General features: G+C 44.8%; 1 protein-coding gene across 1 annotated transcript in view; it reads right to left on the minus strand.

Annotated features, from left to right (window-relative positions):
* Positions 1–810: 810 nt before the first annotated feature.
* The window catches only part of sos2 (son of sevenless homolog 2 (Drosophila)), a 32,469-nt gene continuing 11,965 nt past the window's right edge, over positions 811–21,314 (minus strand). Inside the window, exons 3-23 of the mRNA XM_058056986.2 lie at positions 21,143–21,274; positions 20,902–21,066; positions 20,446–20,652; positions 17,263–17,406; positions 16,471–16,581; positions 13,555–13,653; positions 13,351–13,478; positions 11,227–11,882; positions 9,912–9,993; positions 9,723–9,845; positions 8,287–8,399; positions 7,987–8,209; positions 7,807–7,926; positions 7,566–7,728; positions 6,424–6,541; positions 6,169–6,341; positions 3,837–3,953; positions 3,488–3,755; positions 3,373–3,414; positions 3,196–3,299; positions 811–3,083 (exon numbers count right to left, since the gene is read on the minus strand). Of these exons, the coding sequence (XP_057912969.2) occupies positions 2,568–3,083; positions 3,196–3,299; positions 3,373–3,414; positions 3,488–3,755; positions 3,837–3,953; positions 6,169–6,341; positions 6,424–6,541; positions 7,566–7,728; positions 7,807–7,926; positions 7,987–8,209; positions 8,287–8,399; positions 9,723–9,845; positions 9,912–9,993; positions 11,227–11,882; positions 13,351–13,478; positions 13,555–13,653; positions 16,471–16,581; positions 17,263–17,406; positions 20,446–20,652; positions 20,902–21,066; positions 21,143–21,274 (3,804 nt within the window). The 3' untranslated portion in view covers positions 811–2,567. The remainder of the gene's footprint in view (positions 3,084–3,195; positions 3,300–3,372; positions 3,415–3,487; positions 3,756–3,836; positions 3,954–6,168; positions 6,342–6,423; positions 6,542–7,565; positions 7,729–7,806; positions 7,927–7,986; positions 8,210–8,286; positions 8,400–9,722; positions 9,846–9,911; positions 9,994–11,226; positions 11,883–13,350; positions 13,479–13,554; positions 13,654–16,470; positions 16,582–17,262; positions 17,407–20,445; positions 20,653–20,901; positions 21,067–21,142; positions 21,275–21,314) is intronic.

The following is a 21,314-nucleotide window of genomic DNA, read 5'->3' on the forward strand; positions in this document are numbered from 1 at the left end:
TGCCAAATTTCTGTCAATTTCCACCAAATCCTTATTTCCAAATCCTTATTTCCAAATAGAATATTTTTGTAGTTCGCGTTTATGGCCTTCTAGTCACCTTTACACTCCTCTGTAGCCATAATAATAATAATAAAAGTAATAAGACATAATGCAGACTCACCCTTGTTAGCATTGTGTTTTTGTACGGTGGCTATTGTTTCATCAATGGAACATTACTGACACCTAGTGGCCAGTGTAGAATACAGCATATCATCCCAATGTCTTCCTTATGTTTTACTTCAGTTAGTCTTTTTTATGCTTGAACATGCTTCATTTAGGCAACGCCCCCCCCCAAAAAAAACGCATGGTGAAGGCGTATGTTTTACTTAATATTTATGGTGAGAAATATACTAAATACATAATATATATATTATTATTATATGGCTTTTCAAATCCTCTCTGCAGTTGAGTAAGCAGACACCCCAGGCCACTATGAGGAAACAGGCGGCGGCGGTAACCCCCCCCCCCCCCCCCCCCCCCCGCTTATAGTCTAGTATTTCTATTTGTAAAGAAGTTGGATGGCGCCATCTGCAGGGGAAAAAAAACAACGCTACCGCTATGAATTCTGCTGATGGCGCTGTCTCGCAAGGCCCTCAACATTTTCCAGCAGGAAGATGCTTAGACAAGAGCTGACGTGTAAGACCGGAATGTTATAGGGCAGGGGTGTCCTAAGGTTTTTCCTGCGAGGGCCATTTTGTCATACAGGTAGAAAAGCAAATTAAATTGTCCAAAAAAAAAATCTTTATATTACAACATAAAAAATATCTATTTTAAAATGTAACGTTGTGAGTAAACTTATTTTCCTCATATTCCGATATTATTCTTGTTAAAAACCTTTTTTTATTCCTATTTTGATGGTTTTACAGTATGAGTATGATTTTTTTTTTTTTTTTGCCAGTCACTAGGTGAGGTCCGGAATAGCGAAGGGAAGCTGCCGTACTTGTGAAAGTGTCTCACTAGCTTCCGGAAACAAGAGCAGCGAGCGTTCCAAGTAGAAAATAAGACTTGTGTGATTTATTAGTCATGAGACCACGAATGAGTACAAAGCAGTTAAAAGGCCACATTAGCGTCAAAGAGAGCCAAGAAAACAAAAGATGGCCACCTTGCAAATACTGACTGGTCTCCTGGCAAAGACACCCCCCCCCCAAAAAAAAAAAAAAAAAAAAAAAAACCCAGCATAAAATAAATGCGAGAAGCAGCGTGCTGTTGTGGCGAGCGGGAGAAGACGAGCGAAAGTAAAAACTCCACAACAGCGGCGGCTCCTCGACGGGACGGCCCTAAAGTGCACGAGTGTGTTTCTCCCCAAAAATAAAGTCAGGAATCCGGAATGAGTGACGAAGGTGAAGCACACGTCCCTTTAAGTGCCCGCCGTCGCTTGGCTAACGAGGAGGAAAAAAACCAAAATGGCTTTTTGTGTGTTTTTTTCTTTGTTTTTATCCGACTGCAGCGTCATGGATTACTGCTGGGCGTTGTTGGGACTGAACAGATGCCGATGTGGGTTGAATACAGAAGTCACTTTATACAAATGATTGAGTAAGTGTATACATGCTATATGTATATATAATATATATCATATATATACATACACTGTATCCACAAACATGTACACTTTCATGGTATATAGCTTTTGTCTAAACGTTACATAGGCAACTTGTTTTTCACTTAGCATATTAGACACTTTTTGCTTTTACCGTAAAGTATAAAATAAAATAAAATAAAAAAAAGGCACATCCGAGCGCGATTGGTGGCTTTTTCTCTTTCAGTCTTTTCCAAAAGCAAAAACAAAAAAGGTTACTAAGAAACAAACAAACAAAAAAAAACAAACAAGGTAGGTATTTTGGCGCTAGTGCCCGCTTTGCTGACCCTAATCGACACCCCCCCCCCTTGACGCCCCTTCTCTTTAAGACGTGGCGCCGCCGTTTGACATCATAGCCGACGCCCTTCAAGGGATCGTATCCCCTCCCCACCACCCCCAGCTCCGTGTGCAAATGGCGGACTGGCGGATCCCCGTTGGATTTGTAAAGGCAACGTGAAAGCAGCTCGCTTGTGAACAGTCACAGTGTAGAGTTGGATAAAAGGTGTAGAAGGTGGGCGGGGTCTCAATGTCACGTAAAAAAAAACAAACAAAAAAAAACGGAATCCCTTTTCAACCCCCGCATAAAATAAGACTTTGGCAACCGTTCAGTGAAAAGGAAGTCTGCTCCAGCCGCCGCTCCCGGTGGAGCGGATGGCGTGGCGGAGAGTAACAGTTGAAGCTACAAAGTCAGAGGCCCCGCCCCCCCTACACACGAGGTAAGGCGGGGCTAGAGTGAGAACTTTTTTTTTTTTTTTTTTTGGTCCCGGCCCAAATAAACCACCGAACAAACAAAAAAGGTTTTGGCGCTCCTCATGAGCGGGCACGCCGGCGTCTCATTGGCACACAGGGTTTGTGAAGAAGGCGGAGCTACCCCTGAGATGCACGGCGAGTAGGGGGGGGGCGTGGCTGCAGAGGCGGAGTTAAATGTGATCAGTAGCGCTGGCGGCTCACCTCATTGGCTGCTGTCGCTGTTCTCCACCAACGAGAGGCCCTGCAGGGGCGGCTGCAGCAGCTCCCGCTTGTACGTCTTTGGCGGCAGCTTCGGAAGCTGCGGGCTGGAGTTGTGGCGCGGGGGCACGGGCGGGGCGGCGGCGGCGGCGGCGATGGGGGCCGGCAACGGACACAGGCTGTTCTGGCTAGCGCTGAGCGCACAGACCCGCCGGGGGAAACGGGGCGACGGTGTGCTGGGCGGTGTGTTGGGCGAGCTGGGAGAGCTGCCGAAGTCCCAGTGGTAGCGCCCCATGGGGGAGGGCTGGAGATTGAGGGGGTAGTTGATGAAGCTCTCCGGAGGCCGCTGGGGAACGGGCGGCGGCGTATCGGGAAGAGGGTCGCGTGGTGGAGGCGGCGGAGGGCTGGGCAGGGGCCCGTCCAGGGGGCCGTTGTAAGCCGGTGTCCGCGGTTGGTTCCTGGGAAGCGGCGGGGGCAGCCGGGGAGGGATGGCTGGGGGGCTGTCGGACCTGGGACTGAGCTGAGAGAGGTAGAAATGTTACAACAATGACACCGGTGGGTCACCAGTTCCGGAACCTGATGTTAGACCTGGTCAAAAAGTCCAATACGGCCCCGGTAGGGGGTGGGCTTACTTTGGCTTCAGACATGGTGTCTTTCCTTCGTGGCGGTAGGGGCGGCGGCTTCAGCAGCTCCTCTCCGAGCTGGTGCAGGCTTCCGCAGGACACAGACTGGAACTCTGAGAGAGGAACAACAAAATCTAAGATGGTACAGTCCAGGGGGGCTCCCATAAGGCTGAGGTCCAAACTCACTTGAAGGCGGCAGAAGAACCGGAGCAAAAATTGAGTTGGAACCTACAAAAGTTGAAAGTCAGGTCAGGTTGTCTTGAGTCATTTTTGTAAACATTCCACGCGGCCCTGAACGCACCGCCATAGGAGCTGCTGAGGTCGTGCTCCGTGAAGACCGAGCTGAGGTCGGATGACGCCGACTGCGGCGGGGTGGGTGTGTTCGGGGAGGTGGGCACGGAGGCGGACGCCGGTGTCTCGGGCGGCTCAGTCTCAGCGATACTCCGGAAGGTGATCTTGTGGGGCGGCTCCCTCTCCAGGGGCACCGGGTGCCCCTTCAGGGTGCCGGAGGTAGACGTTCGCAAGGGGCGGATGCCGGGCGATTTCAGCGTGTAGGCGGTCTTCCTGGGCTGCGAGTGGAAGATGAGAAGTTAGAAGCGGAACTTTTTGAGCCACGAGGGTGGAAGAGTGGTGACGGCTTAGAGACGTACAAAGCGGGGCGGTTGTCTGCAGTTCCTGGGTTCGATGTCCATGGACATGTTGAATAAGTAGTCGGCAAACTCCTTCTCACTCCTGCTTCCCATCGGGTTCAAATTCTCGAAGAACCTCTGTGATGTCCAAAAAAAAAAGGAAAGGGGGCGTTGAGTACATGTTGATATCGGCCATCAGGGGGTGCCGCACCGTCTGAAGCTCTTCCTGCTGAAACTCATTCATTCTGTCTTAGGGTGGAATTGAACCCTGGTCTCCTAGCTGTGAGGTCTGCGCGCTAACCACTCGACCACACCACGTCATGTTGTAAAAGGAGGAAGTGATGTAGGTCTCACATATGTGCAGAACCAATTATGCTTCTGGTGAAGATCTTACAGCATTGGTAAGCACATATGTATTAATTCAGATTAATCACAATTAAATTCAAATGCTTTTTAATCAGTATGAATCATGCTACATTTTAAATGAGCAAAGAGACTCAAGAAGGGAATATACAATTGATCACATGTGTTAACAGTTTTAATGAGATTAATCATGGCTAATTGGATTAATCCACACTAACACGTTTATTTTGACATCCTAGAAGAGATGCCAGCCAGTGTGGCTGTGCTAATGTACCGTATTTTCCGGACTATAAGTCGCATTTTTTTTTCATAGGTTGGCTGTTCTTGCGAGTTATACTCCAGAGCGACTTATGTATGTTTTTTTTCTACCTAATTCTGCATGTTTGGCCTTGTGCGACTTATACCCTGGAGTGACTTATGTATGTTTTTTTCTACCTAATTATGCTTTTTTGGCCTTGTGCGACTTATACTCCGGAGCGACTTATAGTCCAGAAAATACGGCAAATAAACCCGCACAAAATGCGACTTATACTCCAGTGAGGCTTATGTATATTTTTTTCTACCTAACGATGCATTTTTGGCCTTGTGCAACTTATACTCCGGAGCTACTTATAGTCCAGAAAATACGGTAAATAAACCCGCAAAAAATGCAACTTATACTCCAGTGCGACTTATGTATGTTTTTTTCTGCCTAATGATGCATTTTTGGCCTTGTGCGACTTATACTCCGGAGCGACTTATAGTCCAGAAAATACGGTAAATAAACCCGCAAAAAATGCGACTTATACTCCAGTGCGACTTATGTATGTTTTTTTTCTACCTAATTATGCATTTTTGGCCTTGTGCAACTTATACTCCGGAGCGACTTATAGTCCAGAAAATACGGTAAATAAACCCGCAAAAAATGCGACTTATACCCCGGTGCGACTTATGTATGTTTTTTTCTGCCTAATGATGCATTTTTGGCCTTGAGTGACTTATAGTCCAGAAAATACGGTAAATAAACCCGCACAAAATGCGACTTATACTCCAGTGAGGCTTATGTATATTTTTTTCTACCTAACGATGCATTTTTGGCCTTGTGCAACTTATACTCCGGAGCTACTTATAGTCCAGAAAATACGGTAAATAAACCCGCAAAAAATGCAACTTATACTCCAGTGCGACTTATGTATGTTTTTTTCTGCCTAATGATGCATTTTTGGCCTTGTGCGACTTATACTCCGGAGCGACTTATAGTCCAGAAAATACGGTAAATAAACCCGCAAAAAATGCGACTTATACTCCAGTGCGACTTATGTATGTTTTTTTTCTACCTAATTATGCATTTTTGGCCTTGTGCAACTTATACTCCGGAGCGACTTATAGTCCAGAAAATACGGTAAATAAACCAGCAATAAATGCGACTTATACTCCAGTGAGACTTATGTATATTTTTTTCTACCTAACGATGCATTTTTGGCCTTGTGCAACTTATACTCCGGAGCGACTTATAGTCCAGAAAATACGGTAAATAAACCCGCAAAAAATGCGACTTATACCCCGGTGCGACTTATGTATGTTTTTTTCTGCCTAATGATGCATTTTTGGCCTTGAGTGACTTATAGTCCAGAAAATACGGTAAATAAACCCGAAAAAAATGCAACTTATACTCCAGTGCGACTTATGTTTTTTTTCTACCTAATGATGCATTTTTGGCCTTGTGCGACTTATACTCCGCAGCGACTTATAGTCCAGAAAATACGGTAAATAAACCCGCAAAAAATGCAACTTATACTCCAGTGCGACTTATGTATGTTTTTTTCTGCCTAATGATGCATTTTTGGCCTTGTGCAACTTATACTCAGGAACGACTTATAGTCCAGAAAATACGGTACTTTAGTACATCTTTTACGTCAAGTTGACAGTCAGGGATTTTAGCTTTCGACCGCGCACCTTGGCTCACACGGGGATCGAACCAGATGTGGCGGCGGAATGAAAATGTACCCACCCGTATGTCGTGCTCCACTTTAAGGCAGTAGGGCTGGTTCTGGTACTGCTGGATCTCGCCTGTGATTTCGGCCACTTTCCTCCTCTTGCTGAAGTTGATCAGCTCTTTTCCATGGCGCTTCAGGAAGTCCGGGTTGCCTTCCTCCGTCTTCAGGATGTTGGTCAGGTAGATACCTGTGGAAGAGGGGACGATGAGGCGATTGAATCGGAACGGGAAGGCTGTTTCGGCCCGGTTAGAACACGGTAACAGACGCACCAAAGAAAGGCACGCAGGGCGGGTTTATGGACTTTAGCTTGGCTAAGTACTTCTTGAAATGGTCTTGACTCAGTTCTACTGCGTCCTCCAGGATTTTCTTCTTCCTCTCCGGTATCGCCTGCAACAACAAAAACAAATTAGGTCCCCTAATAAACAAAAGTGGGTTTTAATGATGTGCGAAGAGTAACGTGTTTATTAGCTAAAATGTGATGAACATCGCTCAATTCCCTCTCCGGTTTCCGCCACTGTTGAATGAAGAGGCGCTCAAACGCTAGCTTATTGAAGGGTTAGCATACATAAGTCACGCTGGAGTATAAGTCGCATTTTTTGCGGATTTATTTACCATATTTTCTGAACTATAAGTCGATCCGGAGTATAATCGGTACAAGGCCAAAAATGCATCATTAGGTAGAAAAAAAAATTCACAAGTCGCACTGGAGTATAAGTCGCATTTTTTGCGGGTTTATTTACCATATTTTGTGGACTATAAGTCGCTCCGGAGTATAAGTCGTACAAGGCCAAAAATGCATCATTAGGTAGAAAAAAACATACATATGTCGCACTGGAGGTTAAGTCGCATTTTTTGCGGGTTTATTCATCGTATTTTCTGGACTATAAGTCGATCAGGAGTATAAGTCGCACAAGGCCAAAAATGCCTAATTAGGTAGAAAAAAACATACATAAGTCGCACTGGAGTATAAGTCGCATTTTTTGCAGGTTTATTCGCCGTATTTTAAGTCGCTCCGTATAATAAATAATGAACTAAAAATAAACTAAAAACAAAAATAAAAAATAATACAAAATAAAAACTTAAACTATATTAAGAAAGCAGGAAGTGAACAAATGTAACAGTTACTGATTGTAAAAGTACCAGATGGAGGGGTAGGATTTAATAAGCTTTGCTTCTTCCTACTCCTTTTGGACATGTGGAACTGGGAACTGATTATGGGATGCATTCAATTGTAATCTGATGCATGTTCAAATGAAATGAAACCATTACCATTACCATTACAATAGCGCTTCTGGGAGACAAACACAGCTCCTTAGCATTAAAGCTACACAGAGTCGGGCTTACTAAGATCTGTCACACTTCCACTAAACCACTTCCACTAGAATACGGAGTGGTTAAGTGAGCCGCTTACCTCGAAGGTGTGGTCCAGTCTGTAGACGGGGACAGAGTTGATGGCACTGACCACCTCCAGCACGCCGTTGAAGTTGTTGAGCTCCTGAAAAACTTGTAGAATCTCGATGACGCGTGTCAACACCGCCACTCGCTCCTCCAGGTTCATGGTCTCCACGATACACCTGAAACACACACACACACACACCAGAACAGTTAAACGTTGTGGTTTGGTGTAACACACCACATAGGAAGACACTGACTTCTCAAACCACAACGTGAGGTTGGTGGTGTGTCGGATCATTCGGAGCAAGTTGGGCGAGTTCTTCTCTTTGTCTTCTTTGGTCCAGACGCTGCCAACCAGCTCCGACGGCCGCACAGCTCTGCAGGTGAGCAGACGAGGCGTCACGGGATTCCAAAAGGATTCCATACACAATTCCTACCTGTACAGCTCTGACTCCAGCAGAGTCAGCTGACGCGCGATCTCAATGGGATGGAGGGTCATGAGGTCGAAGGAGTCCACCTGGCCGGCCCGGCAGATGTGCCACTCGATGGGCGGAGGCGGGCTCTCGAAGGTGATGTTGTGACTGACGCCGTTGGACTGTGTCTGCAGCTTGCGTTTGATGATCTTGTTGATGGACTCCACCCACTTTCTCATGGACTTGCCTGCAGGGGGCGAGGAGACCAAAAAATGAACTTTGAGGGGATGTCGGAGGTGGGCGTTAAGGTTCGACCTGACCGACCTCGCAGCTGGATCTTGCTCGTGATGTATTCCTCCAGTCGACTTCTCAACTCGGGGTCGTTTTCAAAGTCGTAGAAATGATGCTCCACCCATTGGCGGAAAACGTTGAGAACCCTGCAAGGCAAAGAGAAGATTTTTTATGTTGACCATCTCATCAAGTTCTGCTCCACTGTCTTCTTCTTATTATTGATCACGTCCACATACAGTACATGGTGCATCGCTTTTGTCCACATGAAGTCCACTGTGGCCAAAAGTGTGACCCAGGGGCCATTTACGGCACGCAGTTATTGTTTTTATCGGCTCTTTGCAGACCAACAACCACAAAAACTGGTCCGGGAGGTATCCGGACTAGATGCCCGAGCCACCTCAACTGACTCCTCTCGATGTGAAAGAGTCAAAATATGAGAAAAATAGCATGAAACCGAAACATTAAAGACAAAAATGTAATTCCTTTTAACAGTCATAAAATGATGACAAACATACAAAACAAAGACACAATCAAAAGTTACAATCACAGGAAATTTAGGTTGGGTAAAAGTTTAAATTTTACAATCAAAAAATATGGGACATATGACACAATATTAATATAATATTAATATAATATTATATTAATTAAAAATGTACGAGAAAATAGTTGAAATATATATAAAAATAAAAAACAGCAAAAATTAATATAGAAAAAACATTTCAAGGGAAGGAGACAACAGAGTTCCAACATTGCTCCCTCATGCTATCATGGTTTATTCAAAATGGCCGCCTTCTCGTGGTTGACTATGGACTATTAGTAAAAAAAAATATTGAAAAACAAATTACGTACATGTAGTATTCTGGCTACTAGACGTCAGTACACAATATTAGATTCCATTACCTTCATACTGCATGTGTTCAGCCATCACATGTCCGACACAACATAGTTCCTCCTCCCATTCCGTGTGGAAGTGGTAAGGTTATGGCTTTTTTTTTCTCCGTCCCTCTTCTCCACTACGTTTGAAAAATTATTTAGTAAGAAAATTCAGAGGCTATCTAGTTAGCTCCCGGGATTGGATTGCTATGCTACGTGTGGCCATCTCTTGTGACCCTGCAGTGCCTGTGTCCCGTAGCCTGTGCATTATTGATGAGCATGTGTTGTCAACAAAGAATAATAGTAAAAATAATAATAGGTCTACACTACTACAAAAATATTCTATTTATTAATATTGAATCCTACTTACGGCAATAAAATATCTTACTTACATGTATAATATAAAACGAGCATAAAAGTGATTATTTAATGTTTGGAGGACTCAAATCACGTAAAAACTAAACTATATTTATATTTATGCTAACTACAAAAATAACCCACGCAAATTAAAACGCAACTCTGAAAACATTACTTTGTTTTCGTTTTCCTTTTACTTCCTGTTTCTGTATACAACTGTCTATTTTTGTCCGTCTCACCTGAGCTGCACCGGCTGCACGTATTCCTTCCGGAACCTCTGGAGCTCGGCCGCCATGGGCTGGTCACCGTTCCAGAGGGCCTGCCGGTCTTCCTCGGTGGGCTCTGGCTCGGGGATCTCGATCCTAAGCAACAACAACAGTAAGACATTGTAGCTACGATAGTGCCGCTGTGGGAGGGGAGGAGCGTACCTGTCAATCAGCAGCGTGAGTAGCTCCTGCGGTTTGCAGAACGATCGATACGTGGTCAGAAAGGTGCGCACAAAGTTTGGATCTGAAAAGACAAAAAAAATAAAAGTTCTCTTTCTATTCTAGTCTGCCCATCTTCAAATAAAAAAAATGGGCTTATAAATTGACAATAAAAAAGCACAAATACTGCGGATTTCAGAAAACAACAGATGGAATGATACAGCACGCCACAAGAAGCAATGAAGTCTGTAAAATTATTTAAATTGGATGTCTGTGACTGGAGCTTGTTATACAGAACACACCTCATATACATCTGGTCCCTCAGAAGAATAAGAAAATGTAGCAGGAGGGAGTCAGTGTTTCCAACTTATTTGGCCAATATTCCGACCCTAGACTCTCTATACTCTTCTTCACACAGCGACAAAGCTAGCATAGCGACTTTTCTGGCCCTTTTTGGACACACTTTATATTTGTATAATATTAATTATACAATACTATTAATTCATTTTCAATATCATTTATCCTCACGAGGGTCGCAGGCATGCTGGAGCCTATCCCAGCTGTCTTCGGGCGAGAGGCGGGGTACACCCTGGATTGGTGGCCAGCCAATCACAGGGCACATATAGACAAACAACCATTCACACTCACATTCATACCTATGGACAATTTGGAGTCACCAATTAACCTAGCATGTTTTTGGAATGTGGGAGGAAGCCGGAGTCCCCGGCGAGAACCCACGCATGCACGGGGAAAACATGCAAACTCCACGCAGAGGGTGGAATTGAACTTGGGTCTCCTAGCTGTGGGGCCACAGTGCTAACCACTAGCTTCATATTGGACACTCCAAATTGTCCATAGGTATGAATGTGAGTGTGAATGGTTGTTTGTCTATATGTGCCCTGTGATTGGCTGGGGACCAGTCCAGGGTGTACCCCGCCTCTCGCCCCAAGACAGCTGGGATAGGCTCCAGCACCCCCGCGACATATATGGATATATGGACTATTTCAAATGGGTGTAGCTTGAAAATAGTTGAAGATAAATGCATATTGTAAATGAGAATAATAATCAGAATGAGATTAAATATACTCGTCTAATTATTATTATTAATTATTATTATTATTATTATTATTATTATTATTATGGCATCACCCGGCCCAGAAATGGTCAGATCCCCAACATCTACTCTTCCTCAGTCATCACCATCATGACAGGGTGTGCCCCGCCTCTCGCCCAAGTCAGCTGGGATAGGCTCCAGCACACCCCCCAACCCCAGTGAGAATATGCGTCATAGAAAATGAATGGCGATATGATGTCTTACCAGCATACATGTGGTAGGTGAGTCTCTCGATGAGCTTGCCCACCGTGCCCGCCTTGATGATGGGGATCCCCGTTTTGCTCTGCACTTTGTCCTCAAACACGATATTCTCCTCCGAGTCCTGCACGGCAAAGCGGTACACCTCGGGCGAGGGCAGCCTCAGCGGGTGCGCCCGCTCCTCGTGCTGCAGCATGGTGTCCAACATGCGGTCCAGCGTGGAACGGTACTGGAGGGTCACCAGCGCCGCCATCCAAGCCGCCTTCTCCTCGGCGGTGCGTGCGCAGAACACTGCGCAGTTCTCGTCCTTCCCGATCAGTTCGAAAGTGTGCCGGAGCTCGGGCGAGTCCTCGCGGTCCACAATGCGAACCTTCCGGAGCACAAACTTCTCTTTTAGGCGGTACTCGGCGCCGCTGCCCGAGCCCGGCAGCCGGGAGCTCTGGTTGGCTTTGCAGCTGATCATGAGGCCGTCAAAGAGGAAGTTGTGCCGCTCGTGCTTGGCGCCGGCTCGCAGCAGCGGGCCCTCCAGGATGAACTCGCTGCAGCACTGGCCGATGTCCTTGCCTTCCCAGCCGTCAATGCTCTTCTGGATCTCGTTCATGCGCTTGATGGCGAGCTGTTTGCTACGAACCTGCCGGCTGTACAGGCGGTACATGGGCTCACTGCGGGGAAGAGGATGGACACAAACATGTCATTTTTTGTCATTTTTTTCAACACTGCCTTAGCGGCTGCCAGGTCATATTGTTGCGTACACCAGGCAGCTCTTTGCCAGGAGCCAATCAAGAGCTGTGAATAAACTCACAATCTTGTCAACCCATTGGGAATTACAGGAGGTCATTACTCAACAGTCTGACTCACTCACAAACTCATCTCACAAACAACATTCATGTCATCACACAGCAACTTAACACTCAACAATGAATTACATGCCTTTCCATTTTAATGGCCCTTCAAGTCAAAACGTGGAAATACATGAGAACATACTAACTCCTTATTTCTAAAATCACAAATACTTTAACTCTTCAAACAGCTAAAATAATGCATAAGGCTAAAAACAACCAATTAGCTAAAAATGTCATCCAATACTTCTTTACAAGAGAGGAGAAATATGATCTCAGGGAAGAAGTACATTTGAAACACACACACAAAAAAATACAATTAAAAAAATGTAAATAAATAAAAAATAAAAATAAATAAATAAAAATTAAAAAAAACAAATAAAAAAATAAAAATAAAAACTTAAACCATATTAGAAAGTAATATATATATATATAATACAAAATAAAAACTTAAACGATATTAGGAAAGCAGGAAGTGAACAAAGTAACAGTTACTGATTGTAAAAGTACCAGATGGAGGGGTAGGATTTCATAAGCTTTGCTTCTTCCTACTCCTTTTGGACATGTGGAACTGTAAACTGATTATGTGATGCACTCAATGGTAATCTGATGTTAAAATGAAATTAAACCATTACCATATTATTACAATATACATGCATATATATATATACACTGTGTAGATATAATTTATAGTATTTATAAAAATATTTAGACATCTAATTCTGCCAATCGGGACTAGAATTCTGCAAATGTTGAGTGGATTTAAAAAATTAAAAAAAACTTGAACTGATTATGATTAACTGTGAACTGATTATGGGATGCATTCAATTGTAATCTGATGCATGTTCAAATGAAATTACACCATTACCTTTATAATTACCAAGTGATATGTAGTATTCTGGTCACAAGGCGGTAGTGAGACATTACCTGACATGACATTACCTTAAAAACTGCATGAAGTCAAGAAGGCAGCCAAGGCAAGTCTGATATGACAAAGTGATGAATAGGCTTTTTACCTCCATCACAAGGCTGTTTTTGTAATATACTGTATATAACTTGGAAGACCATATGAACTACTGGAATATCACAGAGTGGAGGCAGACCTTTCCTAAGGCCTACCTGTTATTACTTTGATTATAATTGTGGGGGAGGCAGATGAACTTGCACATTTCGATCCAGATTGTCGAGATGTACTGGCGTCTTCCTTGGACGCGTGCACCATCGCCACAAAATATTTCTGTATCAATTTTTTCTGTCATGTCGTGGCTACTACCAGTTTTGTGAACCTTACCCGGGTTTTCGCCTGGGCTGCTGTTTGGCATAGATACGCTCCACGCTGCACTGCAGGTTGAGCAGCGCCGTGATGGCCTGTTTGAGACATTCCCTGTCGTCCTGGTCTTCACTGCGCTCCTGGAGTTGCTGCACCATGATGTGGCGGGTAAAAAGTTGAGCTCCATCGCAGCATTTGTGTGTTTACAGAGAAACATCTCCTTACCTGCAGGAGCTCAAAGTAGTGCATGCAGTGGTACACGGGCACCATCATAAGCTGCGGAAGGATGTACTGGACGGCCTCTTTGAAGCCTTCTGCTACGGACTGCAAAGAAAGAACAACAGAAAAACATGACCCGACTAGCAAGAACACAAGGAAGTTCTTCAGCAACATATCATCCTGACATAAACCTATAAAAAATGTACAACATCTAAATAACCTCATTTGGCTACACACGTATGGACTTAGTTTATTCACAAGATGCGGGACTGTTTGATTCCCAACTAAATCAATCAAAAAGCAGCTCCGATGTTCTTTCCTGTTTCTAACAGCTGCCAAGAAGCAAAAATGGAGGAAGGGAGCAAGTAACCGGAGAAGCGGCCATCATGGCATCCATTGAAAATCTCTCCTTCCCCTGATGCGACACGCTTCGGGGGATCAATACGCTCGCGCGCCGATGCAGCCGACTCCATTTTTGTACCCGGAGAGGACATACGATACGATAGTGTGATATCAGGGTGTACAACGCCCGTTATAATCGCGGCGCAAATGCTCACTCGGCACACGTCATCCGGAGTCCAATGCGGTTCGGCCCACAACAAAGGTTCCTCCTCCGCTAAAAGTGCTACATATTGTCCTCATCGAGAGGCTCGGGCATCTAGTCCGGATGCCTCCCGGACGCCTCCCTGGTGAGGTGTTCCGGGCATGCCCAGCTGTGAAAAGGCCCCAGGGGGCAGACCTAGGACACGCTGATTATGTCTCACAGCTGACCTGGGAACGCCTTAGTGTCCTCCCGGTGGAGCTGGAGGAGGTGGTCGGGGACCAGGAAGTCTGGGCTTCCCTACTGAGACTGCTGCCGCCGCGACCCAGGCCCGGATAAACGGAGGAAAATGGGTGGATGGATAAAGCGTCCTCATGCTCTCATCCCCGAATGTTGTCCACACTTGGGACCGCTGCCTGACACATGATCACATCGCCGGCCTCGAACTCACCCTTGCCAAGTGCTCTATGCAGCTGGACTAGCACACAAACTTGCTGAAGCCCCACGCCTTACTTCAGGGGTGGGCAAATATTTTGACTGGTGGGCCGCATTGAGTTAACAAAATTGTCCGGGGGGGCCATAACATATATTTAACATACACACTATTTTATACTTATAATTTTTCTAGATTTTTTTGGTCTAATTTTATCTGTAAAACTTTTTCAGGAGCACTTTAAACATCAGTCATTTAATATATCCTACATTTATTTATATATATATATTGTTAATATATATATTTTTTCTTGTTATTTATTTTCATTTAATTTGTAATTTTTTTGTTTTTTTTTTACTAAATAAGACGTCCGACTTGCAAGTTATGTTGCCAGATTGTATGTTAAAATTTGAAATACTTAAAAAGCAACAGGCGGGCCGGATTCAATCGCTTAGTGGGCCGCATGTGGCCCCCGGGCCGTAGTTTGCCCACCCCTGCCTTACTTGGTGGGTTAGCATTATAGCGGTAGCATAATAGCATGGAGGAAACAGGGTTGCTAATAGCGCTACCCAAGTTTTTTTTAGACACTGTTCCCGCAAAACACATTAGCTGTAGAAAAGCTAAGGCTAAAATGCTAAAGCTAATTAGCATTGAGAGACATCTTCAAGTAAACACTTTTCTTGAGAAACTTGGGACTGTCCAGTCTCTACTTCCGGATGGGATTGGGGATCCATCCTGTCCAGTCTCTACTTCCGGATGGGATTGGGGATCCAACACATATAACTCGCTGTTTATTATCAACTCCTAAATAGTTAGCGGCACAAACCGGAAGTGTTTCTATGCCCTCGGAAGTGTGACCAATCACAGCAGAGGGAATGTGCCAGGAGGCGGGCCGTGGGTGGAATACATTAAAACAGACCATTTTTGCGGGAACCATCAAATAAAAAAAAAAATACAGCTGAATAGGTGCAGATTCTGGAAGCGCTAAAACGCTTTCTGTGCTGGTTATGATGTGTAGCTGCTCTATAGGAGTCCACAACTCAATACAAAGGGCCCAAAATGAGCATAATAGGTCCCCTTTCAAAACAAAACGGGCTGCACGGCGGTTGAGTGGTTAGCACGCAGACCTCACAGCTAGGAGACCCGAGTTCAATCCCACCCTCGGCCATCTCTGTGTGGAGTTTGCATGTTCTCCCCGTGCATGCGTGGGTTTTCTCCGGGTACTCCGGTTTCCTCCTAAAAATCGTGTTAAACGTGAGCAAGCAAGCGATGCTGTCAATCATGGGTCCACCGTCATCCGCCCTGAGAAAATGTGCCGTGTGACAAAAAGGCTGCCGGGGCCGCACCCTCTCCCGCCGAGCATCAACACTATTCCTGTGTGAGGAATGTCCAAATAAAACAATGCGGCCACGGTGAATAATAAACGCTACACAGGACGCAGAATGAGTCGGGACATGCCGGGGGAGGGGGCGGGGGGGGGGGGGGGGTGCACGGGAGGAATTCCACGATGCTTCAAAGCAGGACAGGAACAAATAGACAACATTGTGGAAACACACAAGTGACCCGACTTCAACCTCCGTGCTAAACTATTTAGGTTGTCTTTTTTTTGGGGGGGTGGGAAGGGTTGACAAAAAGGGGCTCCAGCACCCCCCGCGACCCTTGTGAGATCAACAAATGTAACCGTATCCGTACCGCATTTAAATCGTATCGTATGCGCTGTATAGGGTTGTATCAAATTGTTCCGAATTGCATCTTTCCCCCATGTATCTCGATGTATATGGAACAAAGTCATCACACAGCAACTTAACACGCAATTGTTAACAACACAAAGACATTTACATCGCTACTATCAACTCGTTATGATAATATTACCAAAGTTAATGCCATTTGTAGCTTGGCAATTTTCCATGCTTTAGGATATTACTTGCTGGACTTTGATGGGTCTTACCTGGAAGTAGAGGCCCGCGGTGGGTCGGGCCATCAGGTTGTTGAAGTGCTCGTGGAAGTCCCTGCTGAGGATGTCCTGGGACAGCGTCTCGTAGGGGTCGAACGCCTGCTCCTGCACTCGCACGGACATGCACAAGCGCTGAACAACATGGCATTCCCAGGAGCACGCGTGTATCTCACAAGTACAAGTACAAGTACTACAATCCTCACCATTCATTTTCATGACACACAGTACTTTAGAGTAGTCAGTGTAGAGCTTGTACAGCAGTGTCGGTTTACTAGCCACTCAAAATGAGTCTACATTCAGCCATTGTTGTGTAAATAGCAGCAGTCAAGCATGGTGGCGGTAGTGTGCACGAGTGCTGTCGGCACTTGGGAGCTGTGGTTTGTTGAGTAACATGAACCGTGAACTGTGAAGCAGAAACTGAGTCGCATGGCAGTTTTTTCCAACACGGCAGAGTCCAAACACACCTCAAAAGATGATAAGACCGTCATGCCGAAATGTTGTGTTGCTGCTGGATGTTCACAGTATACGAGTGATACCGTTAGCTTATTTTCTTTTACAAAAGACAAAGCAGGAGATATATGGATGGCCACCATGAGTTCTGTACTGGTGTGCCTCTGACTATACAATTTATGCTGCTTCACAAGATGTACACGGACTACTCCAAAGCATATCCAAGTTAGCGTTCAAACGCTTGCTGAAACGGGAGGGGTTTAGTCAATTGGTCAAACGCAACAAAATCAAGTAAAAAAAACAAAAACAAAAACAAGCGCATTTGACACGCCGCACCTCGGCGAGGTCCTCGAAGCAGCTGCCCACCAGCGGATGCGGGCTGCCGTCGGCCGTCATCTCCACGGCGTCCTCGATCAGGCCCAGCAGCTTCACAGTCAGCTCGTGGATGTCCAGGATGTTGCTGAAGATCACTTCCACATCCTGCACAGCAACACGGGGTCAATCAAATCTTGGATCTTGCTGGTGTAGCTACTGTTGTGGCTAGCAATATGCTATATAAGATTCACAGTAGATTCAGGCACATTCACAGCCCTGAAAATGTGCAATTTTTGGGGGAAAAAAGTGATATTTATCATTTTTAAATACGATAACGATAATTTAATAACAATGATAAAAATAAAGTCCCACTGTTTCAAACAAGCCCACAATTTGACATGGTTTGTCACACCGACTGCTCGGCGCATGTGCCTGAATACAGTGCACTTTGCTGGGCCACACTAGGTGGTTCCTCCTCCTGCTCTATGCTCTTCTTCTCCTGACCTCCATAGCGGCACACCAGCTGCTTGGAGCATGTGTCCGAATACCTGTAGTGCACTTTGCTGGGCCACGGTATCTCTAATTACGACAAAGACATTTATTTATTGCAAATGATGATCCGAAACAGAATGTTAACGTCAAGATGGCAGGAGCTTTTGGCAGGGGGAAATTCCTTTTCTACCGCTTTTGCTCACGAGGGTCACAGGGAGTGCTGGAGCCTATCCCAGCTGTCTTTGGGCGAGAGGTGGGGTACACCCTGGACTGGTGGCCAGCCAATCACAGGGCACATATAGACAAACAACCATTCACACTCACATTCATACCTATGGACAATTTGGAGTGGCTAATTAACCTAGCATGTTTATGGAATGTGGGAGGAAACCGGAGTACCCGGAGAAAACCCACGCATGCACGGGGAGAACATGCAAACTCCACACAGAGGGTGGAATTAAACTCGGGTCTCCTAGCTGTGGGGCCTACGTGCTAACCACTCATCCATGTCCATAGGTATGAATGTGAGTGTGAATGGTTGTTTGTCTATATGTGCCCTGTGATTGGCTGGTGACCAGTCCAGGGTGTACCCCGCCCCGTGGAATTGAACCCTCGTCTCCTAGCTGTGAGGTCTGTGCACTAACCACTCGTCCGCCGTGCCGCTGTAGTTTTATTAATCGTGGTTTTTTTCCCCCATTTGCTGGTGATGCTGGAATGTAACCCCTGCAAAAAAAAAGGGTGGGGGTGCGAGGGTGGGGGCGGGTGACTACTGTATCTATAGTTATGCAGACATAATGGGTGTTATTTTAGCGGGCGCAGTTTCCCATCTCAACATAACACGTGCGGCATTCCAAGAGTGCCTCTTCACCCAAGTGATGCCACAAATGACCCAATAAGCCTAAATATGCACAACCGCATTGGAAGAGGAGTCCAATTTTCCATTTTCTCCTGTTCTTTTTTTTCCACCATGAAAGAAGTCTGGAGGGTCGAGCAGTCAGCAGATTACACACGTAATCCTTTTAATGTGCTGAGCCCAGATTTGGCGTAAACGTTTTCGTTATTTTACGGTTATTTGAGCCCTAATTTTGCACATCATGGTGTACTCCGGTTTCCTGCCACATTCCAATAAATATGCACGTTAGGTTAATTAGTGACTCTACATTGCCTGCCTGGTGTGAATGATTGTTTGTAAAAAGGCTATTTTGGGGGAATTTTGCACATTTACGGGAAACACAAACACACTTTCCTGTTTCTGTGCGTTCTAGAGAGAGAAAAATGACAAGTATGAGGCAGCTGAAAATATAAGAGTGAAAAAAAAAAGTCTTAAACTTTAGGCATTTAATAATACAATATAACATATTTTCTGGACTATAAGTAATTCCGGAGTATAAGTCGCACAAGGCTAAAAATGCATATTTAGGTAGAAACAACATATGTAAGTCGCACTGGAGTATAAGTCGCATTTTTTGCGGGTTTATTTACCGTATTTTCTGGACTATAAGTCGCTCCGGAGTATAAGTCGCACAAGGCCAAAAACGTATAATTAGGTAGAAAAAAACATACATAAGTGGCACTGGACTATAAGTCACATTTTTGCAGGTTTATTTACCGTATTTTCTGGACTATAAGTCGTTCCGGAGTATAAGTCGCACAAGGCCAAAAATGCATAATTAGGTAGAAAAAAACATACATAAGTCGCACTGGAGTATAAGTCGCATTTTTTGCGGGTTTATTTACCGTATTTTCTGAACTATAAGTCGTTCCGGAATATAAGTCGCACAAGCCCAAAAATGCATAATTAGGTAGAAAAAAACATACGTACATAAGTCGCACTGGAGTATAAGTCGCATTCTTGCGGGTTTATTTACCGTATTTTCTGGACTATAAGTCGTTCTGGAGTATAAGTCGCACAAGGCCAAAAATGCATAATTAGGTAGAAAAAAACATACATAAGTCGCACTGGAGTATAAGTCGCATTCTTGCGGGTTTATTTACCGTATTTTCTGGACTATAAGTCGTTCTGGAGTATAAGTCGCACAAGGCCAAAAATGCATAATTAGGTAGAAAAAAACATACATAAGTCGCACTGGAGTATAAGTCGCATTTTTTGCAGGATTATTTACCATATTTTCTGAACTATAAGTCGTTCCGGAATATAAGTCGCACAAGCCCAAAAATGCATAATTAGGTAGATAAAAACATACATAAGTCGCACTGGAGTATAAGTCGCATTTTTCGCGGGTTTATTTACCGTATTTTCTGGACTATAAGTCGCTCCGGAGTATAAGTCGCACAAGGTCAAAAATGCATCTTTAGGTAGAAAAAAACATACATAAGTCGCACTGGAGTATAAGTCGCATTTTTTGCGGGTAATTTATTTTCCAAACTACTTGACCAAAACAGACATTACGCCATCTTGGAAGGCAAGTTCTAACAATAAAAGAATAGAGAACAGGCTGAATAGGTGTAAGATATGCTATCACCTTGTACTTCGGTACGGGACAAAAAAAAATAATAATAATAATAAATAAAAATAAAATAAAATTAAAATAAATAAAAATTAAGAAATAATTTAAAACAAATTTAAAATTATTTAAATAAAAACTTGAACTATATTAGAAAGTAATATATATATATATAATACAATACAGCCCAGCAGTTTTCCTTTAAAGCGCCATCTAAGCTGTTTAACGCTAGCATAGCGTCTCTTACCTGAGGCGTGAAGATCTTGGAGTTAGACAGGAAGTGGTGGCGGAACACCTTGATGATGAGGTCCAGCTCCCGCAGGTACTGACGCTCCTCCGCAATCTCCAGCCTCACCAGGTCGTCGTACGTCAGCTCGCCTGACGACGAGGGCTCGTCGGTGCACTGCGACATCAGACCGATGTCCTCCTCCTGGTCGAACATGTCCATCAACACCTGGGAAGACCACAGCAGCATCGGAAGACGTCAAGCCTTTGCACCGGGCTGATAGTCCCGATAAAGTATCGCAGCATTGAACGAACTGTTATGTTTTCTAAATATATCGGTTTTGAATCTATTTTCTATTCGGTTTTGAGTCTATTTACGTCGCCGTACCCCCTCACACACAAGTCACATCAGGGTATCCTCTTTCCAGACCTGAACCAGACTAGTCCACTAGGTTTAAACATGTTTCTTTTGTGTTACCTTGTCTGCACACATGGACACTTTAATGTCCTGCTGGCTGATCTCGTAGTGTCGAATATTGCCCACGTAGTTGCCTGCCAGCTTCAAAATGTCCGCCGATATGTACTCCAGAACGGCCACGATGTACAAAGACACATGATAGTCCACTCTGTAGCCCAGAACCTCCTGAGGGAAAACCAAAGATGACAAGCTAAGGATGATTAGGGAATGCTGGATTACGATGGAGTGGCGTATTCCGAACCTTAAGCAGCGGGTGTATCTTGTCCACGGGGAGAAGCAACGGATTCCTCCGCTTTCGTTTCTCAATGGCCGACTGAGCGTCGGCGATGGCCCACTTGTCTATCGGGTGGGGGAAGGTCTTCTGGACTCGCTCCTGGGGGCAAAGAGAAGAAGGATGTTATCGCCACGTCACC

This window comes from Doryrhamphus excisus, linkage group LG19 (genome assembly GCF_037039965.1).
Source record: "Doryrhamphus excisus strain RoL-2023G ecotype Guam linkage group LG19, RoL_Dexc_Guam_v1.1, whole genome shotgun sequence".
NCBI classification, from domain to species: domain Eukaryota; kingdom Metazoa; phylum Chordata; class Actinopteri; order Syngnathiformes; family Syngnathidae; genus Doryrhamphus; species Doryrhamphus excisus.